Source organism: Debaryomyces fabryi (genome assembly GCF_001447935.2).
Source record: "Debaryomyces fabryi strain CBS 789 chromosome Unknown contig00101, whole genome shotgun sequence".
NCBI classification, from domain to species: Eukaryota; Fungi; Ascomycota; class Pichiomycetes; order Serinales; family Debaryomycetaceae; genus Debaryomyces; species Debaryomyces fabryi.
This window is the reverse complement of record NW_015385527.1, coordinates 16,225-37,774: the sequence shown is the minus strand read 5'-3', so window position 1 is coordinate 37,774 and position 21,550 is coordinate 16,225. Positions and strand designations below refer to the sequence as shown.

General features: G+C 34.2%; 12 protein-coding genes across 12 annotated transcripts; 9 read left to right on the top strand and 3 right to left on the bottom strand.

The window, feature by feature from the left end:
- Positions 1-653: 653 nt before the first annotated feature.
- AC631_04110 (RNA-binding RNA processing protein) lies at positions 654-2,816 on the top strand (the record flags this gene model as incomplete). Its single annotated transcript, XM_015612939.1, has 1 exon — positions 654-2,816. The coding sequence occupies one exon, from the start codon at positions 654-656 to the stop codon at positions 2,814-2,816; it is 2,163 nt and encodes a 720-aa protein (XP_015466253.1).
- Positions 2,817-2,869: 53 nt separating this feature from the next.
- AC631_04109 (aspartate--tRNA ligase) lies at positions 2,870-4,987 on the bottom strand (the record flags this gene model as incomplete). The annotated part of the gene is made up of 1 exon (XM_015612938.1): positions 2,870-4,987. One exon carries the CDS (start codon positions 4,985-4,987, stop codon positions 2,870-2,872), a length of 2,118 nt encoding a protein of 705 aa, XP_015466252.1.
- Positions 4,988-5,260: 273 nt separating this feature from the next.
- On the top strand, positions 5,261-5,560 carry AC631_04108 (uncharacterized protein; the record flags this gene model as incomplete). Its single annotated transcript, XM_015612937.1, has 1 exon — positions 5,261-5,560. One exon carries the CDS (start codon positions 5,261-5,263, stop codon positions 5,558-5,560), a length of 300 nt encoding a protein of 99 aa, XP_015466251.1.
- Positions 5,561-5,610: 50 nt separating this feature from the next.
- On the top strand, positions 5,611-6,678 carry AC631_04107 (uncharacterized protein; the record flags this gene model as incomplete). The annotated part of the gene is made up of 1 exon (XM_015612936.1): positions 5,611-6,678. One exon carries the CDS (start codon positions 5,611-5,613, stop codon positions 6,676-6,678), a length of 1,068 nt encoding a protein of 355 aa, XP_015466250.1.
- Positions 6,679-6,883: 205 nt separating this feature from the next.
- Positions 6,884-7,414, bottom strand: AC631_04106 (uncharacterized protein; the record flags this gene model as incomplete). Its single annotated transcript, XM_015612935.1, has 1 exon — positions 6,884-7,414. One exon carries the CDS (start codon positions 7,412-7,414, stop codon positions 6,884-6,886), a length of 531 nt encoding a protein of 176 aa, XP_015466249.1.
- Positions 7,415-7,956: 542 nt separating this feature from the next.
- On the bottom strand, positions 7,957-8,469 carry AC631_04105 (uncharacterized protein; the record flags this gene model as incomplete). Its single annotated transcript, XM_015612934.1, has 1 exon — positions 7,957-8,469. One exon carries the CDS (start codon positions 8,467-8,469, stop codon positions 7,957-7,959), a length of 513 nt encoding a protein of 170 aa, XP_015466248.1.
- A 497-nt stretch (positions 8,470-8,966) lies between these two features.
- HBR3 (rRNA-binding endoribonuclease) lies at positions 8,967-10,460 on the top strand (the record flags this gene model as incomplete). The annotated part of the gene is made up of 1 exon (XM_015612933.1): positions 8,967-10,460. The coding sequence occupies one exon, from the start codon at positions 8,967-8,969 to the stop codon at positions 10,458-10,460; it is 1,494 nt and encodes a 497-aa protein (XP_015466247.1).
- A 225-nt stretch (positions 10,461-10,685) lies between these two features.
- Positions 10,686-12,983, top strand: IRS4 (Irs4p; the record flags this gene model as incomplete). Its single annotated transcript, XM_015612932.1, has 1 exon — positions 10,686-12,983. The coding sequence occupies one exon, from the start codon at positions 10,686-10,688 to the stop codon at positions 12,981-12,983; it is 2,298 nt and encodes a 765-aa protein (XP_015466246.1).
- Positions 12,984-13,168: 185 nt separating this feature from the next.
- On the top strand, positions 13,169-15,373 carry AC631_04102 (uncharacterized protein; the record flags this gene model as incomplete). Its single annotated transcript, XM_015612931.1, has 1 exon — positions 13,169-15,373. The coding sequence occupies one exon, from the start codon at positions 13,169-13,171 to the stop codon at positions 15,371-15,373; it is 2,205 nt and encodes a 734-aa protein (XP_015466245.1).
- Positions 15,374-15,564: 191 nt separating this feature from the next.
- AC631_04101 (sphinganine-1-phosphate aldolase) lies at positions 15,565-17,313 on the top strand (the record flags this gene model as incomplete). Its single annotated transcript, XM_015612930.1, has 1 exon — positions 15,565-17,313. The coding sequence occupies one exon, from the start codon at positions 15,565-15,567 to the stop codon at positions 17,311-17,313; it is 1,749 nt and encodes a 582-aa protein (XP_015466244.1).
- A 289-nt stretch (positions 17,314-17,602) lies between these two features.
- AC631_04100 (uncharacterized protein) lies at positions 17,603-18,661 on the top strand (the record flags this gene model as incomplete). The annotated part of the gene is made up of 1 exon (XM_015612929.1): positions 17,603-18,661. One exon carries the CDS (start codon positions 17,603-17,605, stop codon positions 18,659-18,661), a length of 1,059 nt encoding a protein of 352 aa, XP_015466243.1.
- Positions 18,662-19,149: 488 nt separating this feature from the next.
- On the top strand, positions 19,150-21,300 carry AC631_04099 (uncharacterized protein; the record flags this gene model as incomplete). The annotated part of the gene is made up of 1 exon (XM_015612928.1): positions 19,150-21,300. One exon carries the CDS (start codon positions 19,150-19,152, stop codon positions 21,298-21,300), a length of 2,151 nt encoding a protein of 716 aa, XP_015466242.1.
- Positions 21,301-21,550: the final 250 nt, after the last annotated feature.

Here is a 21,550-nt window from a genome sequence, read left to right as displayed (position 1 = left end):
TTTTGGACGAGGACATAAAAACCCTCCTTAATAAATTAATAGAAATTGACCCTCTCAGAAAGGGGAGATATTTGGATCAATTGAATGGCGTTTCATCAATTATTTCAATTTCATAAATATATATATATATGTAATAAATATGTATTTTTAATAAAAGTTTATATGAACAAATATTATAGTTACAATAACTTGTAAAAATAGTTTAATTTTTGTCAATTGTTTAAAAAATAAAAATATAAATATTCTACAAATTGATTTAATGGTAATCAGTTTTCTGATACGCCGCCTCTCTTTCTGTATGATACATGAGCCTTCGATAAAATAAAGAAGAGAGTATGAATAAATGTTTAGTACATGCTCATTTACGTGGATGCAAAATATATATTAAGATATACATATCCTAGCTTGTTTTGTAAAAAAAAGATTATAACTAGACATGTAAATAAATAATTCTTCAATAGATGGGAGGAGGTGTGTGAAACATAAATCCCTAGTGAAGCTATATCTTGGCCATTAACTTCAATTTAGGACAGTAATTAGATATAGAAGGTCTTCGTATTTTTTTATATGCAGAATGGTATAATTAAGTGATGAGCAGCTAATTTTCCAAAAAAATTATAACTAGGAAGAGACCGGAATCAACAACAATATCGATGGTACAACCAAAAGTTAGAGGTAGAAGAGCCGAGAAAAAGTCGAAGGAAGTAACGACTCAGTCAGAGGATTACACTCGTAGTGACAAAAGTGAAGTTAAAGGAAATGATGGTGAAGTCGAACTGAACCCTGCTCTAAAAACCACTTTTTTTGGTTTAGTTGACTCGAATGAAATTGATTATTTCAAGCAAGCAGAATCTACTTTGAATGTTAATGCTTTTGATAATGACGAAGAGCGTGAGGGTTTTATTAGGTCTGTATTGGAAGAAGCTCGTGGAAAAGAATTAAAGCTTGTGACGAACCAGATCTGTTCCAAGTTAATGGAAAGGTTAGTATTGTTTGCAACTGATAGACAATTAAAGAATATCTTTAGACAGTTTTCTGGACACTTTGTTGCGTTAGCACATCATAAATATTCATCGCATGTTTTAGAGACATTATTAGTTAGAGCGGCTGCATTGATCGAAAAAGAATTAGTCAATGATTTCAAGCAAGACGAGGGTGATGTTAATGATGAAATAAGTCAAGAGCAAGACAGGGAAGATGAAGCCGTTGTATCCATGGAGACATTATTTATTAAAATGTTGGATGAGTTCAATCCACATTTGAAGACAATGGTTGATCATCAATATTCCTCTCATGTTTTGAGATTGTTAATATTGATTATTGCAGGTAAAGAATTACCTTCTACAACAACATCAAATTCTACATTACGTTCTAAGAAGTCCAAAATCGCAAGAAAAATGATTGAGATCAAGGATAATGATGACTTTAATAGGTCATTTCAAACTCCACCATCGTTCAAAGACCAATTAAGAAAAATCTGCAATAGTCTTAGTTCCAAAGGAGACATGAAACATATGAGGGAATTAGCGATTAATAAGGTAGCTTCTCCTGTTATGCAATTACTTATCCAAGTTGAAGGTATAGTTGATAAAGAAAGAACTTTCTGGCACTTAATATTTTTGAATGAGAGTTCAGACAAAAATCCTCAAGAGGAGGCATTCGTTGAATATTTGCTTTCTGATTCAGTGGGTTCACATTTCTTAGAATCTGTTATCAGAAATGGTGGTGCAAGAATGAAATATATTGAAAGATTATACAAGTTATATATGAAAGACAGAGTGTTGAAGTTATCAAAGAGATCAACTACAGGTGTATTCATTATCCAAGCATTATTGTTCAAGTTAAAACCTGTCGAAGTTACATACATCTTGGACCAAATAATTCCAGAGTTGGCCAGTTTAATTTCGATTGATGAAAATCAAAATCTAGAATTAGGTAAAAATATTATTGATGCCTCCATAAGCAGAGATAATTATAGAAGAGAAGAACTTATCGGACAATTATTTGTAAAATTTGCTCCTAATTATGACAGAAATAATCCAAGTGCAGACACATCTTCAGAATTTTTGGAGAACACTTTACATTTAACTGGTTCTACATTAGGTAATACAAGAGATGACTGGCCAACAGCGGAAGAAAGGAGAAGATCATTATTCTTAGAGAAGTTGATGGAATACGACCATTCATTTGTTGTTTGTACTTGGTTAAACTTCTTAGCTTTGCCAATTGCTAGATTCATTCAAATGTGTTACCATGGGGTTTTTTCTCATGTAGTTGAAAATTCATTAGTGGTTATTCCAGCATCAGAAGGAGAACCAAAAAATGTTCTTATTATCAGAAAAAGGTTTTTGAATTTATTCCAGAATGAAATTGTGAACTTAGCGTGTAATTCTTATGGTTCTCATATAGTTGACAGACTTTGGAACTTCACAGTATTACTTAATATGTATAAGGATAGAATTGGGTCAGAATTGGCTTCAGATTCACATAAAGTAAAAGAGAGCACATACGGTAGATTAGTTTGGAAGAACTGGTCTATGGAATTATTCGTTAGAAAGAAATATGACTGGAAGCTGCTAATTAAAAACCAGGAAGAAGAATACTTCGGCTTTGGTGATAATAAAGACCAAAATAATACTGAAAGAGTGAAAAAACCTATTGAATTAAAATTCGAGCAAATGATGAGAGAAAAACAAGCGAAGGAAGAAAGAGCACAGAAAGCTGAAGAAGGTTTCAATAAACGTAAGAACAATGAGTTTGATTATGGGTATAACGACGACAATAAGAAAGCAAAGATAAGAGGTCGTAATCGTTAGAAATAAATCTAAAATATGTATTATAGTAAAAAATAAATATAGATTAAGTCTATTTACATGCGCGTGTTTCTATTTACATCTTCATTCACAATTGTAGTAATATGATATTCATTCAAAGTCTTTTCATTAACATGGCTTGGAGAATCAACAACTGTATCAATCCCCGATTGATTTTTGGGAAATGCAATAACATCTCTAATGCTTGTACTACCAATTAACATTGTACATAACCTATCGAATCCTAATGCTAAACCAGCATGGGGAGGACATCCCATACTCAATGCATGTAATAGATGACCGAATAAATCATTGTAGTTCTGAATTTTTAAAACGTTCTCAAAAATGTATTTTTGTAACTGTGGATCGTGGATTCTTCTTGAACCCCCTCCTACTTCGACCCCATTAATAACCAAATCATAATGTTCTCCTCTTACTTTTAGGGGATCTGATTCTAATAAATCATAATCTTCAAGTTTAGCCATGGTAAAGGGATGGTGAGTTGATTCGAATTTTGTAAAATCATACTCTGGAAATTCTTCGTTTTTATTTTCGGAAATTTCGACAGGATTAAATAACGGGAAGTCAACAACCCATGAACCAACAAATATTTCGTCAGTAGTATAGTTTTCAAAAATATCTCCTGTTGTTCTGTCCAATATTTTTCGTTTCCATTTACTTGGATATTGTGCAATTGCTAATTGTCTAAATTTTCCTAAAGGAGTAGGATTTTCGTAAGGTAATTCAGATCTAGTAGATATGGCTAGAATATCTCCTACCTCTAAACCAAGATATCTGTGTAGTTCGTTTTCATCAAACGTAGCAGTTTTTTGGATCACATTCTTATCTACAAACTTTTGATACCAACTTTGCGCATCTTGTTTGGATTTGATACCCAAAACTATAGGCTTACGTTTTGAATAATTATTAGCATCTGTCAACACACTGGGAACTTTAGACTTTTTAGATGATTCAAGAGCACCTTTTAAAATACAAACCTCTAAAACAGGAAAGTTCTCTTTACTTTTAATTGGCAGAAAAAATGTTGAAATATTCTTGAACTTCAAGCTTGACCTTAAATCAGGTTTGTCTATACCATAGTTGCTTAAAGCATCGATGTAGTTCATTTTGGAAAAAGCCAATGTATCTCTATCCTCAAAATTGATTTTCTCTAAAAGATCATCGGAGTTCACTCTGTACGTTGGTACATTAGCTACTTTGTTCCAAATATTATGTATAAGGTCTTCTACAACAAGGCCTACCTGATCACTATTATTAATATAACTCATTTCCATATCTATTTGAGTAAATTCAGGTTGTCTATCAGCTCTCAAATCTTCATCTCTGAAGCACTTTGCTATCTGGAAATAACGAGTGAATCCAGAACTCATAAGGATCTGTTTATATTGCTGGGGAGATTGTGGTAAAGCATAGAATTTATCGTGCAGTCTTGTAGGAACTAAGAACTCTCTTGCTCCCTCAGGTGTTGATTTAAATAAAAGCGGAGTCTCAATTTCTACAAAATCATGTTTTTCCACAAATATATTTCGGACTAAGTTTGCAACCTTGCTTCTAACCCTCAAAGCATTCTGGTAGAACGGAGTTCTCAACTGTAAGTACCTGAATTGCGGTGGTAAGTCTTTTGGCGACGAATGCTTCAACTTATCGAGTCTCGCAGCATCCAAATTCGAATGATTCAATATTTGATAATTGTGAACTACGAGCTCCCATTTCTTGCATTCGTCTCCTGCCTTCACCTGCTTTAATTGAACAGTACCACTCACGCTAACAGAATCTTCTGCAGTAGTTTCTTTTAACAATTCAAAAAATTTCGTTGGAGTATGCTCGGGCGACAATAAGATCTGAGTTATGTCCCCGTTGGAATCTCTAAGTTCCGCAAAACTTCTAGTTGCCATGATTCTCGGTTTCTTATGGATATGGCCGTTCAAAGTAATGTTGGCGGTTTCATTTCTCAATATTTCATCTATATCTTGATTAATATCTCTTATGGTACAAGTTGCAACGGGGAAGTTGAACTTCGCTAATGTCTTTTCTTTATTTGGCAATTTACTAACATTATGAGATTTATGAGAAGCAAATAACGTTCGTTTTAGCAATATAGAACTTGTGGAAAGGATTCTAGAACTCCCCACTCTCTTACCAATTCCAAGCATATATAAATGGCTAAGCTTCTTTCTATAAAACTTTGTAGTACACTATGGAGTCCTTCCATATTGTCATTTTTCATTATTTGGTTTTGGCACATAGTGTAGCACCAAGGCGCGTGCATTTGGCTTACCTGTTAATAGCCGATAGAGAGTATAATGACAGTAATGATCCCAAAACATAATTTAAGTTATTTAAGCAACAGTATTCTTGATATATAGGACGCATGACTTATTGAATTATTCGTATTAAGATATAGTCAAATTCCTTGAGAAACAAGAATGATATCTGCTTTCTCATTTAGAATACCAAAGCCGCTACTTGTATTAATTATTCCTTTGAATTTAGTATTAATATTTGGAATAATAGTTTATATTGCTGAAATACCTACAAGTGACTATGTGGATAGAGACATGATCAATCTGGGATTTAGACAACTCACCGAGAAGTTTGATTTTGGATATTTGAATCAGAATGTTTCGGACAGCGATTTGCAAAATGTTGATACGTACAGCAAATATGGTTATAAAATAAGACCTAATAATGTAAAATTTAAGTTTGTGAACCCAAAAATAAGATAGGTAATCCAGAGACTATCCTTAAAAAGAATAAGGAAACCTTTGATAAGGTAATGGCACAGGAAATCCATGAACCAAAGGATGTGGATATCGAGAGCATAAGGCCGCCATCTAAAAAAGAGGTAGATAAATATCAGCATGCAAATGCTACAATAATTGCATTGGTACGTAATAATGAAGCTCTGGCTATATCTAAAACCATCAGAAGATTAGAAACAAGTTTTAACTCCAAGTTCAGGTATCCATATACGTTCATTAACGACGAGCCATTTACTGAGAGGTTCATGCAGCGAATGCAGAAATTAAGTGATGCCCCTATGGAGTTTGTTACAATTCCAAAAGAATTATGGAAGAAGCCATCCCATATTGATGAAGAACGCGAGGAGAAGGCTATGCAGATTTTGTCCGATCAGCGGGTTTCGTATGCAAAAAAAGGATCTTATCATAATATGTGTCGGTTTTACCTGGGTAATTTTTATAATGTTCCAGAATTAAAGAAATACCAATATTATTGGCGTATTGAACCAAATGTTCAGTTCTACAATGATTTGAAATACGACGTGTTTAAATATATGGAAGCGACTAAGAAAGTTTATGGTTTTGCAATTAACCTCTACGATATTTCGGAAACCGTTGTATCATTGTGGCCAGAGACTTTGAAGTTTTTGAATAAGGAGGATAATTATAAATATGTAAACCCAAATGGTGCATTTCAGTGGCTTTTAGAGAACCAACAGAATCCCAAGAATAACAAAAAGGCGAATGGGTATTCTACATGTCATTTCTGGTCCAATTTCGAAATTGGTGACATGGATTTTTTCCGTGGTGATGCATACAATAACTGGTTTAAACATTTGGATTCTACCGGGAATTTCTATTATGAACGTTGGGGAGATGCGCCTGTACATTCTATGGGGTTGGCATTATTTGCCGATACCAAGGATATCCACTGGTTTAGAGATATAGGATATTTCCACGACCCATATGTCAATTGCCCTAATTCTCCTAATACAATTGGCTGCGAAACTGGCCAATTTAGTAGATGGGGCCACTTGTCAGATCAAAATTGTATGGCAAGTTGGATTGATTATAGTATGGAAGATCCGAGTGCAATATATTAGCAAAATATCAAATTTTGTTGCATTCAAGCTACTACTATTGCAAAATCTATTCGGGTGTTATATCCGAGGTTGTATATTTATTTATCTATATTTAGCTGAATAATTTATAGAAGACATAGCTAAATTTTATAACTATTAATTAGAACCAAAATTATCCTAAAATTCAAAATAATTTATCATGGCAAATATTATTAGACTATTTGATTCACTTACTTGAGGTCGAAGACCTACGTATGTAGTTATTTACCTTCTCATCCATAATCTCGGTTATCTTAATATACAGAGGGTTATGTCTAATTTTATCACACCAAGCAGCAAGGTTTGGGTATTTCTTATACAAATCTCCTTTTTCTCCGGTAATGTCCTTAATCTGCACTTCGTTATCAAACACGTTCTCGTATATAGGGAAACTGAGGATAATATCCGCTCCAGTCAAACTATCTCCTACAAAATAACCTGTTCCTTCTTTTGCTAGCTGATCCTCCAAGTACTGCATATTCAATCTCCATTCATGAACATAGTAGCCATTATTTATTCCCTTAGTTACTAACTTGACCACACTTTTCGTCCCGAATGGGGCAATACTCTTTGCTACCGAATTGATCAATAATGCTATCGTGATATGTTGTAGAGTTCCCTCGGAATAATGCAAGTAATAATCTACTTTAATTTGTTGATTAGGGTCAGTTGGAGTCAATAAATTGTCGTGGTCATAATTCTTCAATAAATATTGCATAATAAATCCACTTTCCGCTAACTTTAACGATTCTCTCCCATCTCCAAATATAATCTCAAGTATTGGAGATTTCCCCGACGGATGTACTTTAAATAATGAAGATGGACCTCTCCAAGTAGTTGGATGACGAAGATAGGTTTTGATTTCATAATCTAATCCCAAAAGTTCTAATAGCCATAGTATTCTATGTGCTCTGGATTGATCAAGCCTAAAATAAAGTTAGCATATTATTCAAACATTCCAAATGTATATTATGCATATAACTTACCAATGCAAGACGAATTTATCACCATGGTCACCTAATGACATTGTTGTTGCACAATAGAACAGAAATGGTATTTGGTGCCATGATAGACGAATATATTTATATCAAAAAAAAATTGCGGGGTAGTCTCATTCTATATCGTGAACAGTAGTACCAAATTATTTACGAAGATAAGGCTTGTGAAATTCATATTAATTAATCATTTTATAGAAACACATAAATAATTATAAAACCTGTATATTTAAGCTATATTCTTAAACGAACACAGTTGTTTAGCTTACAACTTTGAGACACCAGCCTTGGCATCAATAATTTCATTAGCCTTGAGCAATTTAGGTTCTTTACTAATAGTATCAGACCAGGCCTTCAAGGTTGGATACTTGGCGACAACATCAATTTTGCCACCAGTCATAGCCTTTGTTCTTTCGAGATCACCAAAAACGTTATCGTATATTGGGAAACTCAAAATTATATCGGCTCCGGTCAATTTGTTTCCTACAAAGAACTTCCCTTTGTTCTTTTTCAAGTTATTTTCCAAAAAGTCAAGGGATTTCATTAACTCTGGCCCGTAATATAAAGCATTGATTTGCAGAACAACTTTGTTGACCAAAAACCCGGCCCCGAATGGTGCCATTTTCTTGGCCATGTTGTTGACTAACAACGACACCAAGAATGGTTGAAGACTGCCCTCGGCAAATTGCAAGTAGTAGTTGACCAATTCTTTATCATCTTCATTATCAGGAACTAAGATTTGCTCTGTATCGTAATGTCTGATCAAATAGTCGATCATAAATCCTGTTTCGGCTAAAATGATAGGTGAAGATCTTCCAGGCTTGATGATCTCGATAACAGGCGATTTTCCTAATGGGTGAACTTTGTTCAACTCTGGTGGTGCACGGTAATCCTTGGTTCTTCTGTATACCTTTAAGTCATATTCAAGGTTCAACTCTTCTAATAACCATAAAATTCTGTGAGATCTTGACTTTTCAAGCCTTAAATAGTTAGTATGCGACACCTATAAGCTTGAATAGTACTAATAATTTTGACACATACCAATGGAAAATAATTTTATCTTGTTGGGACATATTAAAGTGATCAATTAACTGACGTGTTTGGTATTAAAAGGAAAACTAGACGTTAATATTTGCTCTGTCTATTTATACCCATGATTGCAATTGCTTATGATAATGTACTTTATCACAAACACGACCTTGCAGCTAGATTTTTTTTTTTAGTACAAGAGATGCCGCTACAGTAAATTATTGCAATATAGTTAAAGCAAGCATTATGAGTGAACTTAATGGAGTCGTAGACGGTAACAAGAAGATAAAGACCTTAGTGTTCGATGCTGGTCCATTAATTACGCAAACAGCATCTTCGTTACAACAATACGCATATAACTATTATACCACTCCCGGTGTACATAGTGAATTGAAGGATGACAATGTTAGACAGCAGTTATTGATCTGGGACGACAAGCTTCAAGTGAGACAACCTAAACCACAATACATTCAGAAAGTGGTAAGTTTTGCGAAATTAACAGGGGATTACGCTGTTTTGTCGACAAATGATTTGCATATCATCGCATTAGCGTATGAGTTAGAATGTGAAGCAAATAATGGGGACTGGAGACTTAGAAAGTATCCAGGGGAGGTTTTAGAGCATCAAAAGAAAGTAGACCTGAAACATGGGACGAAACCAGAAGTAGAGCTTAAGGATCAATCTGAAAAAATTTCTAGCACCGAAAAAATCGATTCGAAGTCAGTACCTGAACAAGAGGAATCGACACAAACTGCTGAGGTCGGTAAGAAGAAGCCACGCCGTAGAGGAGGTAAGAAGCAAAGAGCAAAAAGAGAAGCGCAGTTACAAAAAGAATTAGACGAAGTACATGTGGAGGATGATGATGAAGTTGCACCTACTGTCTCAACCGATCAAACACAAGATTGCAGCAACGATTCTGTGATTCCAGACGTTACTGTTTCAGAAGAATCCCCTAAGGCAGAGCCAACAGAATATGCCAGTGAAAAACAAGAATTGGATGAAGCTTACGATGAGGAAGATGATGATGGGGACTGGATCACACCAGAAAACTTACAAGAGGAAATGGTAAAAGATAATAATGAACAGATTCAAGAAGCATCTTCTTCAGAAAAGCTGGGACCATTCATTAAAGTTGCATTATCGACTGGTGATTTTGCATGTCAAAATGTTGCAATGCAAATTGGTCTTAATTTAATGAATGCTATGTCTGGTAAGCAAATAAGAAGAGTCCGTAATTATATGTACCGTTGTTATGCTTGCTTCCGTTTAACACCTATCCCTAAAAGTGGAAAGCCAAAACATTTCTGCCCAAAGTGTGGTGGTAATACTTTATTGAGATGTGCCGTTTCTATCGATACCACCACTGGTAAAGTCACCCCTCATTTGAAAGCAAATTTCCAGTGGTTTAAGAGAGGTGATAGATATACTTTGCCTTCTCCATTGTCTAAGAATCAACAAAGATTGCAAGGAAAGGCTGGTTACCAGCATAATAAACAAAACCGTCATAAGACTTTACAGGAACCTCTTATCTTGAGAGAAGATCAAAAAGAATACGATCAAGCTGTTAAGAATGATGAGTGGCAGAGGAGACAAAATGATAAGATGTTGCAACAATGGATTGGCGGTGGTAGTGCTGATAACTACGTCTCTCCATTTACTACATTACAAAATATAAGACCGTCGGGCGTGAAAGTTGGAAAAGGCCGTTTTGTCAATTCTTCAAAGGGAAAGAGAAGCTGATTTACATAGCTCTTACGTTTATATACTTGACGTAATAGAATAATATATATAATCTTGTAAATATCACTATAAATACTTTAGGCAAGCATTACATCCCTCATAACAGAAATCATTTGATAATCGCACACCTGACAAGTAACCTTCTACACTGCCTAGAAGATAACCTATATCATCTAGGGTAATTTCTCTTGAATTGTTCAAAGAAATAGCACTTTATGAGTAATTATGGCTTCTAATAACTCTACAAGTCAGTTAGCGGCGTTGGCAGCGTTCAATGCAACTAATAATAAAAAAAAGGAAGAGCCGCAACCTAGCAGATCCAGAGTACCATTAAAAGTTGACACTACAGCACCATCTCAAACACAAAAAAAGGCATTAGACTCGGCTACGAGGGCGAAATCTAGTAACCAGATAGCTCATGTTCAAACAGATAAAAGTAAGGGTCATCCATTAGATAGAAATGACCTAAAAACAACACCCACGAACCCAAATGTAACGAATACTTTCAAAGCGCCAAAAACACCAAGAACACCTCAAATTAGTAGGTCTGTCGAGACGCCTAATTCCGTAGGTGCAATAAAGAGAATGTCTACGTATAGCAATTCGTTTGCAGCTGAAAGTCTGGAAAACGATCCACCTAGAAATGATTATTTTGGCCAGCCTCTATCTACCCTTGAAAATCCTGAAAGACGCAAGACCATTTCACAGCAATCATTGAACTATGATCCCCAAGACATGATAAGAAATGTAAAAAATTCTATTGGCTCAAAATACATATCCAATGATTTATCGCCGGGTCAAGTCAATGTTAAGAGGTTATCGACCGGAACTCAGCCTAAAGATATGTTAGACCTGGTAAGAAACTCGATAAATTCGAAAGCTAAGAGCAACTCTAAGAGTCAGGAGATGTCACAGAGGAATGCTCTTTTATTGAGCGGAATAAGAGATAGTATTGATTCGAAAAGAATATCAAGCCATCATGATAATAGCACAGTATCATTGCCTCTAGCCGAAGAGAGGGATAAAATCATAAATTTGATATCTAAGAGTAACAATCCAGAAGAACAATTGCTACTATACGGTAAACCAATATACAATTACTCTTCCTCTTCATTTGGTTCATCGTTTCTGGAACACGACAATGACCAATTGCGTACTCCAGTGATTGTCAGAACTGATATGGATCTTCCTGATCCTGAGGGTAATGCTTCAATACAATACGATGAACGTGAAAATTATTCCCATGGAGAGGACGACATTGAATATAATGATACTTCTGATACTAAGATAGAAGAGAAAGAAGTTTCACCCATTAATATCCCATTATCACTGCATGCTTGCGCTAGATTAGGTATTGGAAATAATGAAACTTCAAATACTTTTATGAATCTAAAGATTCAAACTCCTGATAAAGATGATTCATCTAAACTTAAACCTAAAAGAAAGCCTCCTCCAGATATGGATGCCGAATATGCATCTCCAACATTTACAGAACAAAGCGATGATTATCAGACTGATGGAGATGACCAGTTTTCTGATACTTCTAGTAATCAGATACGAAGAAGAAGTATGCAATATAACGATTATAGTAGATTTTCTGATACGTCTAGCAGATCACAAATTAAGATAAATGATGATAGTGACTATTCATATTTTGATGAGAGTGATTTGAGTGGATCTGAGACTCCAAGTATGGAGAAATTAGACAATGATAAATTGATTGGAGATGACAAGCTTCCGATTTTTCCAGATATCAAGGCGAAATCCAGGAAACTTTTTAGACATAAAAAATCTAAACCCATTTATTATCTGGATGACCCTGATACATCAAAATCTGATCTACAATCGGCTACTGAGGAGCTTAAAAATATAGCAATTCCTTCAAGAACATCAACTCCTGTTATGGGCCACCAGCCACAACCGGTTCAATTAAAGGCAACAATGAGGACAAGTAAAAAGAGAGAAAAGAAATACTCTTTCAATGAAAATAAACCGTGGAAAAACCACAACGAGTTATCATTTATCACAGAGCTGGAAAGAAAGAGATACGAAGGTCTATGGACGAGTAACAAAGGATTGTATGTCAATTCTGCAGTTACTAGATTCATAGGTGTGGATTATAATGGTAAACCTGATATCGAGCAGCAAATCGAAAACCAAGATCCATCTACCGCGGCAGCTTTGTTATCATCCAGAGCTACAAACGAGGATAATCCTACTACCGTCCATCAAAATTTCCACAATTTATTATCGGCAGAAACATCCCAATTAATTCATGGAGTTGTGGTAAGAAGAATTTGGAAAAGAAGCAGATTACCTAAACAGACTCTTGAAGCTATCTGGGATTTGGTTGATTTTAGGAAAGATGGGACATTGAACAGGCCAGAATTCCTAGTAGGAATGTGGTTAGTAGATCAATGTCTTTATGGTAGGAAATTGCCAAAAAAGGTGGATAACACAGTATGGAATAGTCTTGGGAACGTTGGATTAAATGTGGTATTGAAGAAGAAAGGAAGACGATAAGATTGAATCTGTATTAGTATAAAAATTTATAGACTTAATAGATTACAGAACTCTTTTCGAATGCTCCATCAATATAAGGAACTTGTTCAGAAGAACGTAAATAATAATTACACGAATTTGAGCGCACAAATTATTTTGATAGATACATTTCACTAAGGTTAGAGAATAGAGATATTAAACTCAAAATGAATCTCATGGATATGCTCTCGGGGGAGGCACGAGATGATATCTACCAGACTAGTGACATGCAATTAGTATTAGATGAGAATGATCCATTAACTGAATCTACGAATATTGTTATTACCCAACCTGAAAATGGTGTATACTATTTACCTTCTGTCCTCACTCAATTACAAAAGGATTTAATGGAGACTGTACTTCATATATTTAGCTTAGATTTGCTTGATGAAATTCGTACAAAAAGAGAAAGGAGTAGTATAAATAGTTTGCTCGATAATACAGTACCTGAATTCGATGCAATGAATGATACGAATAATGAATCTATGAATAAATATGATAAAGTAAGCCTATTATTTGAACAACTAAGACTCATAACAAAACATCCATCTTTATTAGTTGATCATTTTATGCCTAAGAAGTTATTGTTACTGGAAGTCAATGAAAGATTGGCAAGTTTATCAGGAAAATTTCAATTATTTAATAGACTTCTTGATTCATTTATTGATAACAATAGTCTGAACCACAAAAGTATAAACATTGGTGATAAAGATTTTCATATATTGGTTGTAGCGGAAAGCGTCAAGGAATTAGAGCTTATAGAAGGGTTAATTATTGGAAAGAAGTTGCATTACAACAATTTGAGTAGTGAAAAACTATACAACGATAATAGCGGGAAGCAAAAGTTTAAGCGGGAAGTAGATAATATAGATGATGATTCTCGCAGAAAAAGGAAGCACCACTCATCAGCAACACATACAAAGAAAAATGGCCATTCACTTTGTTTATCATTAGCAACATCACAACAATTGTACAATAATTACTCAGGTTCGTTTGAGAATCTGCAAATTAATCTAATATTTTCATTTGATTCAAACATTGATACTCAAAGTCCTAGTATGGGACTCATAAGGTCCAACAATTTGCCAAACAGACCAGACACATTATTGGGATCTGATTCGATTACGCTAAAAACTCCTATTTTTATACCAATATTAAATTTTTCAATCGAACATATAATACTTCAAATGCCACAGAAGAAGGGTAATAATAATTTCAACTTGAATAATAATACCACTAATAGCCCAATTTATAAATGGAAACTTCAAGTGTTGAACTCCTTTGCTGTTAATAGACGCGAAGCATACGAGGATAATGATCATGACTTCTTTTTAGAAAATTATGGTAGTAATATGTCATTATTGTCTGAATGGTTTTATAAATGGGATATTATGAGATTTCCGTTCGAAGATAACAATGCATTGACGAAATTTAATGATAGATTGAAATTGAACTTTACTGATGATCAACTAGCGAGGGAGCTTCAAGTTAATTATTTGTATAAATTTGGCTATTTCATTGAGGACCTACACAAAGATGACATGGAAGTTGATGAAAGCGTAAATAAAATGAAAATTGATCACGAACATTACAAACTAGAAGTATTTAACTACAAAACGTTCAAATCAAAATTTGCTCTGCTCATATACGACCGCGTATGCCAGATTGAACGAGCAATTGATATAAAGCATAAGAAAGTGTTGCCTTCATTGAGACTAGCTGAAAGCTTGAGACAGTCAACAATCGATGAAGATGAGGATGCCATTAGTAATAACTATAGAAAATTAAGAAAATTAAATGACGAGGCAAATCTTGCTGACAAGAAGATGAGTAGAGCTGAATCTGACACGGAAAAGTTTCAAGAACACAAATTGCAACTGGAATTTAAGGTTCAATTCTTGCGTAATAACTTGGTAGACGAAATTAGAGCGGAGGAAGAGTTAGTTAAGACATTATCTTCACAAGAAAAGCTAATTGAGGAATTGAATAAAGAATTAGAAAATACAACCTCAGAGTATGAAAGGTTATGCGAAGAGAATAATGCAATGAGTGTAAAGTATCAGAATAGTTCTGCGGATGCGGTTCAATTATCTTCTAAATTAGTAGTTCTAAAAGATGCAAACACCAAATTAGAAGGAAAATTAAATGGTGCTGGTATACAGCTATTACCTTCGTTAATAAATAAGGATGAGCTTATAAATCATGAGGTGGAGTTGAATAAATTGAAGAAGGAGAACGAATTCATTTTACGTTTCTTCGATGAAAAACTAGACAAGTTAATTAAGGAAAGAACCTCATTAATGGAAAGTACGTCCAATGGCTCTAGTAGCAGGCCTACTAATAGAATAAGTAGAGCCTCTACGCCATTTTGAATATTTTTTATTTACTCAAATAAATAAATCGGTTGAATTGGTCCGAACTCACCGAGCTATATAAATTCGTTTTGTAATATCCCGTAAATTGTTATATATGTCTACAATTAAACACGTACATATTAATTCGACTCTCTGAGATGGTCCAAATGCCAGCACTATTTGAAACTGATTGGTTCTTAAACAGCAAGATGTATGGAACTCCATACATGCCAAAAACAGTTCATGAATTTGTGTATTTAGCAGAAATCAATGCATTCTTTATCTACAACAAATTGAGAGAATATATCAGCACCAATTATATGAATACATATTCTGGCGTATGGGGATACTTAAGTATTTTGCGAGATGTCATACTTATCTGTTGGATATATCTGTATTTAAGCCGAATAGTTGTTTTTGTTAAAGGTCATGGGATAGTTGCTTCCATTAGAATACTTATCCACGCCTTAAGTAAAAGAAGCTTCAAGTTTTTCCTTTCAATCCCACCTATAAGGAAGAAGATTGATAACGAACTCTCGAAAACCATCAAGAAGATTGAAGAGGAATTGATGCAAAACGATGAAACCCTATTGCAATTTGAATCGTTACCAGAAGAGGGATTAGATACTGCAATCATTACAAAAGAGTTAGACAAGTTACAAGAATTGAAACACTCTGATTGGAACAACGGTAGAGTAAGTGGAGCTGTATATCACGGAGGAGATGAATTGTTGGAGTTACAATCAGATGCGTACAAGAAGTATTCTATTGCTAATCAGTTACACCCAGATGTATTTCCAGGTGTTCGTAAAATGGAATCGGAAATTGTCTCTATGGTTTTACGCTTATTTAATGCACCAGATGAAGGTTGTGGATCTACTACATCGGGGGGTACCGAGTCATTATTATTAGCTGGTTTAGCTGCAAGGGAATATGGAAAGTGTTATAGAAATATTTCAAAACCTGAAGTTATTGCACCGGTAACTATACATGCTGGAATTGAAAAGGCTTGCTATTATTTTGGTATGAAGTTGCATAAGGTTGAATTGGATCCAGTCACTTTTAAGGTTAATGTTAAGAAGGTAAAGAAGCTAATCAACGGAAATACTGTTTTATTAGTTGGATCAGCACCAAATTTCCCGCATGGTATTATTGACGATATTGAAGCATTATCTGACTTAGCAGTCAAATATAAAATCCCATTACATGTTGATGCTTGTCTTGGCTCATTTATTGTCACATTTTTAGAGAAATCAAAAGTTCATGGTAATAAGCCAATTCCAAAGTTTGACTTTAGATTACCTGGGGTTTCTTCAATTTCATGTGATACACATAAGTACGGGTTTGCTCCAAAAGGGTCTTCCATCATAATGTACCGTAACTCTAAATTACGTGAATGTCAATATTATATTCTGACTGATTGGACAGGTGGTATGTACGGATCACCTACTTTAGCCGGCTCAAGACCTGGGGCGCTTATGGTTGGTTGCTGGGCAACTTTGGTTAACTTTGGTGAAGACAAATATGCCGAGTCGTGCCGTGAAATTGTGGGAGCTTCGATGAAATTGAAGAGCGCCATCAAAGAACACGAGGTGCTAAGTAACTACCTAGAGGTTATTGGAGATCCTATTGGTTCAGTGATTGCATTTAGGGTAACAGAAAAATATAGAGATACACTCAGTATCTATAAAATTGGCGAGTCTTTGAGTTCTAAAGGTTGGCACTTTTCTACATTACAGAATCCTGCCTCTTTGCACTTTGCATTTACTAGATTAACCGTTCCAGTTATCGGAGAATTAATTTATGATCTTGTAGAAGTGACAAATGCCTCCCTTGAGGATGAATCGAGTTCAGAGGGTGAAATTGCTGCCTTATATGGTGTTGCAGGAAGTGTCAAGACTACGGGAGTGGCAGAAAGAGTTGTAGTTGCATTCCTAGATACCTTGTATAAAATATGATATAATGAATGATTAACCTTATATATGCGAATGATAACAGTTTGCTTTTGATAAGCTTGCTTTTCTGTATAAGCTATGACTTAGCTGTTCAAATCTCTAGTTGGTCAATTCTGATATATGTCTTAATTGGGTAATCAGATGTTTTTTTTACCGCGGTGATGAATCATACTGATAACATATAATGACTAAGGCTACTATCAATTTTTGCTTTATAGCTTTTTAATATATATTCCTATAGATCCTATTATAGACAATTAAAGGACAAAGGTGTAATTTAATAATAGAGAGAATGCTTACATGTTCTCAGTTTTCGTTCATATCAAGTTCCTTGAGCATATTATCATTATCATGTTGGGTATGGGCACAATTACCTCAAATTTATTGTAATTATAGAAACAAGTCGGCCGAAGGAATATCGCCTCTGTTTCTATTATTATGGTTCATGGGAGATTTCTTGAGTTTTACAAGCTGCTTACTCAACGATGTTGTTTTGAAATTCCAAGTTTACTTGAGTTTGTTTTTCTTGTGCAATGATATTATGTTGTGTTACCAATATTATTACTATAATAGTGTATATCCAAGAAAGTATGGTAATATTGAGAACTTGAATACAGATGATGCCGATAAAGGTGAGGGGCCTATGTTTAAGGAGGAAGGCATGAAATCATTTGCGGATGACCAAGTTAGGGCTAACAATACATCTGTACATACAACGGCTAATGCTATACATATTAGAAGTCTGAACTCCAATTTTAATAATAAGGCACCATCACATACATTAGTGCAGTCCATATCGTCATCATCATCGAATAATAATAGTTATAGTTCAATCAACGATAACCAACAATATTTGAAATCTATAGCTATTGGATCAATAATAAATGCATCCGTGACTGCGGCAATGCCGGTTTCAATGGAAAAATTGGCTAAAGATACACTGATTTCTTCAGCAATAAACAAAGAAGCATTGGGCATATTTTTAGCTTGGAGTTGCACATGCGTTTATGTCGCCTCTAGATGCCCTCAGTTATACAAGAATTACAAGAGAAAATCAGTGGATGGAATTTCTCCTATATTGTTTGGGTGTGCATTAATGGGAAACTTAACTTACACATTATCCATTTTAACAAGTTGTGAATTTATATATGATGATGCAAAATCTAGCTTTTTTGTCAAACAACTTCCATATATATTAGGAAGCTCAGGAACAGTTGTATTTGACTTTCTATACTTTTACCAAAGATTCTTGTACAAAGATACGGGAAGAAATACCACTGTCATGAGCATGGATGATTGGGATCATATAAACCATTCGGATAATAATCATGAAAATTCAGTCTTATTATAAACCATACCAAATTATTTATAAAGCCTTGGTCAATACTGGCCATATATACATAGAGTTGTATATCTATATATCATTTTGTATAATAGCTAGAAGAGATATAATAATATATCTATAGTCTTCATCACGTGAATATATTCAAAAATATTTTCCGGAGGTTTCTGAAAAATTATGATGTCAAGCTTATCATTTTTAATGATCTTCAGCCATTTACTACCTTCATCATTGCAATATAAAACCTGGCCAAGTTACATATGAATAGTTTGAAGCGAGTTGGAAGGTTTGGCTGTTCGATACGAAGGAATGCGCTGATAAATAATTTGCGCCATCTAGCTACTTCACAGAGTATTGTCAATCATGCTCTAAATGACCAGCACATAAGTGTATCAAAAGCAAGAATAAGGCCTAATATATTCACTAGTAGGAGTACTGGGAATTCTATAAAGTATGTGGACTTGCCAATGGATACATATCCTAATCCATTATTTAATATGAGTAAGGATGAAATACTAGAATTGAATAGTCAAAGCTACTTGCATTTATTAAATATACCATATAGATCAATATCGGAAACAGACAAGTTTTGTCTAAGCATAATAGAAATAGCTAATGAGTTTATAATACTGGATACTAAGAAAGTGACGAAGTTGTTGATCAACATCAAAGATACAGATATGGCAAGTATAATAACGAGCACCTTGAGAAAATACTTCATAAATGATAGAGTTAAGAGTTCGATATTAGAATTTATGGATTCACCTATTAGTGACAACTTTCGTGAGGGATTCTTTAATAATATATCGCATATACTAGAGTTACAAGATAAAGGTGATGATCAAAAATCAGAAATTTTGTTAAGCTATTTAAATAAGCTAGCCTTAGTTGGTAGTGTTAACAAAAGACCACTTATTCTTAACAAAAATTTTTATGACAAAATAATTTCAGTAGTTCCAGAGTCCCGTTATGCAGAATTTTATTCATATTTGCTTAATTTGAACATACAAACATATGCCACGCAGCAACTTGATAGCCTAAAATACAAATTGATAATGGGATCAAATTTGGAGAAATTTGTTGTTAGAACTGGCTGGATGAATTCAAAATGGCATGATGTCCAAAGGCCCGACTTCGATAGTATTCATCAAGAAAAAATGATACAGTTTTTCTCAATAAAGGATTTGAAAATGTTCGCTTTATTTGCAATTAAAAAAGAGGATATAGTTGATGCTACCTTATATTTGAATTTAATTGTATCGAAGTTTGAAGGGAAATGTAAGCAAAGAATGGAATCTGACTTTACCCCTGGCCTGATACAAACGACATTACAGGCTGATATCCAATCTGTTCTAAATGTTATCCTTAGCTACATTATGGCATTTAAAGGCTCTCAAAGTTGCATAAAAGTATTAAAGTATATGGTAAAAAATCATTTAGACGTTAAATTTGAAAATCTTCTAACAATTATGAACAACCTACGTGATCAAGGCTACTTTCAAGAAGCTCTCTTGCTTATGAATAATATTGATTTAAAAAGTTTAAACAATACTCAGTTATTAAATTTAATAGAGGAAATTTTAAAATTAATCAAAGAAAAATACCCAACGTCACCAAAAATTCTCATTGGGTATGTTAGCTCAATGTTTAGTGGAAAAACAGAAAACCTTGAGGATAATATGGGTCTTTCACTCTTGGACGATCTTAATTTACTTTCAGTCGTTTATTCTGGTGGAGAAATAGGTAAACTTTCTCAATCATTATCTATAGTTCAAAAAGCCAATGTTGATGATAGTTTAACGGGCTTTGAATTCACTGCTAACGGATTAACGCATGTATATGAAATTATACTAAATTCGCTTCCAAGTTCTCAGATAACACCTAATTATATTCTTAAATTATATGAAGCATATATACTGATGATCATGATTTCAAAAGATTCAACAATGAATATTGAAGGAGGAAATCAACTGTATGTTTTTTATGAAAATAATTTGAACGATCACGTTATCACCATATTCATGAAGTATCTCTTAAAGTTGAATCCTACCTCAGCAGATATGGATTTGGTTACCTCAGAAGCTAATTTCGAAGCTGCCAAATACATAATAGACGATTTCCTCTCCAAAGTCGACTTAAAGAGAAGTAATCGGTCCGTTTATTTGTTTGACTTACTCATTTATTCAAGTTTACTCGTTCACCAAGACTACAAATTTGCATCAAAGATGATACGAGCCTCCCGTTCGTATGGTCTTCCATTCTCATTTAACCAAATATATCCTTTCATTATGTTTCATTATTATAGAAATGAATACAAGCAAGCTGAATTATGGTATCGTGAACTAGTTAAACATGGGGTGAGATCTAAGGCTACTCCTACAAAAAACCTCTTCAAAATTGCCCGTGAATTAAATTGGGATGTCTCAGGTTTTGTATACCGTAAATTTGGTATCCATAAAAATTATAGGAAACGGGAGGAATTGGCAAAACTTCAAAGAGACCCTGTTTTATTTATAGAAGATAATCAAGTTGAAGATGAAGTTACTGAAGAATTAATTGATGTCCCATCGAATCATCATAATGATTTCAACTTTAGTGATGAATTAACTTCTATTCTCCACCAAGCTGACCTTATAAAAGGATCTTAAATATCCTTTATTTATACTTGCATTATTAAGAAGCTAATATGAGCTTTTATATATATAGCTAATCGTATTAAATGAATTGCGAAATTCTGCATATAAACACTTTACATATTTGTTGATGTTTAGTCCGAAAACAGTAAGTTAATTCTTGCATCAGCCAAAATTTTTGCAAATACACAAAATACAATTAAACAGCTTATCATTCCAAAACAAAGCAAAATCAGAGGAATTGATTGATATAACTAACATTTAC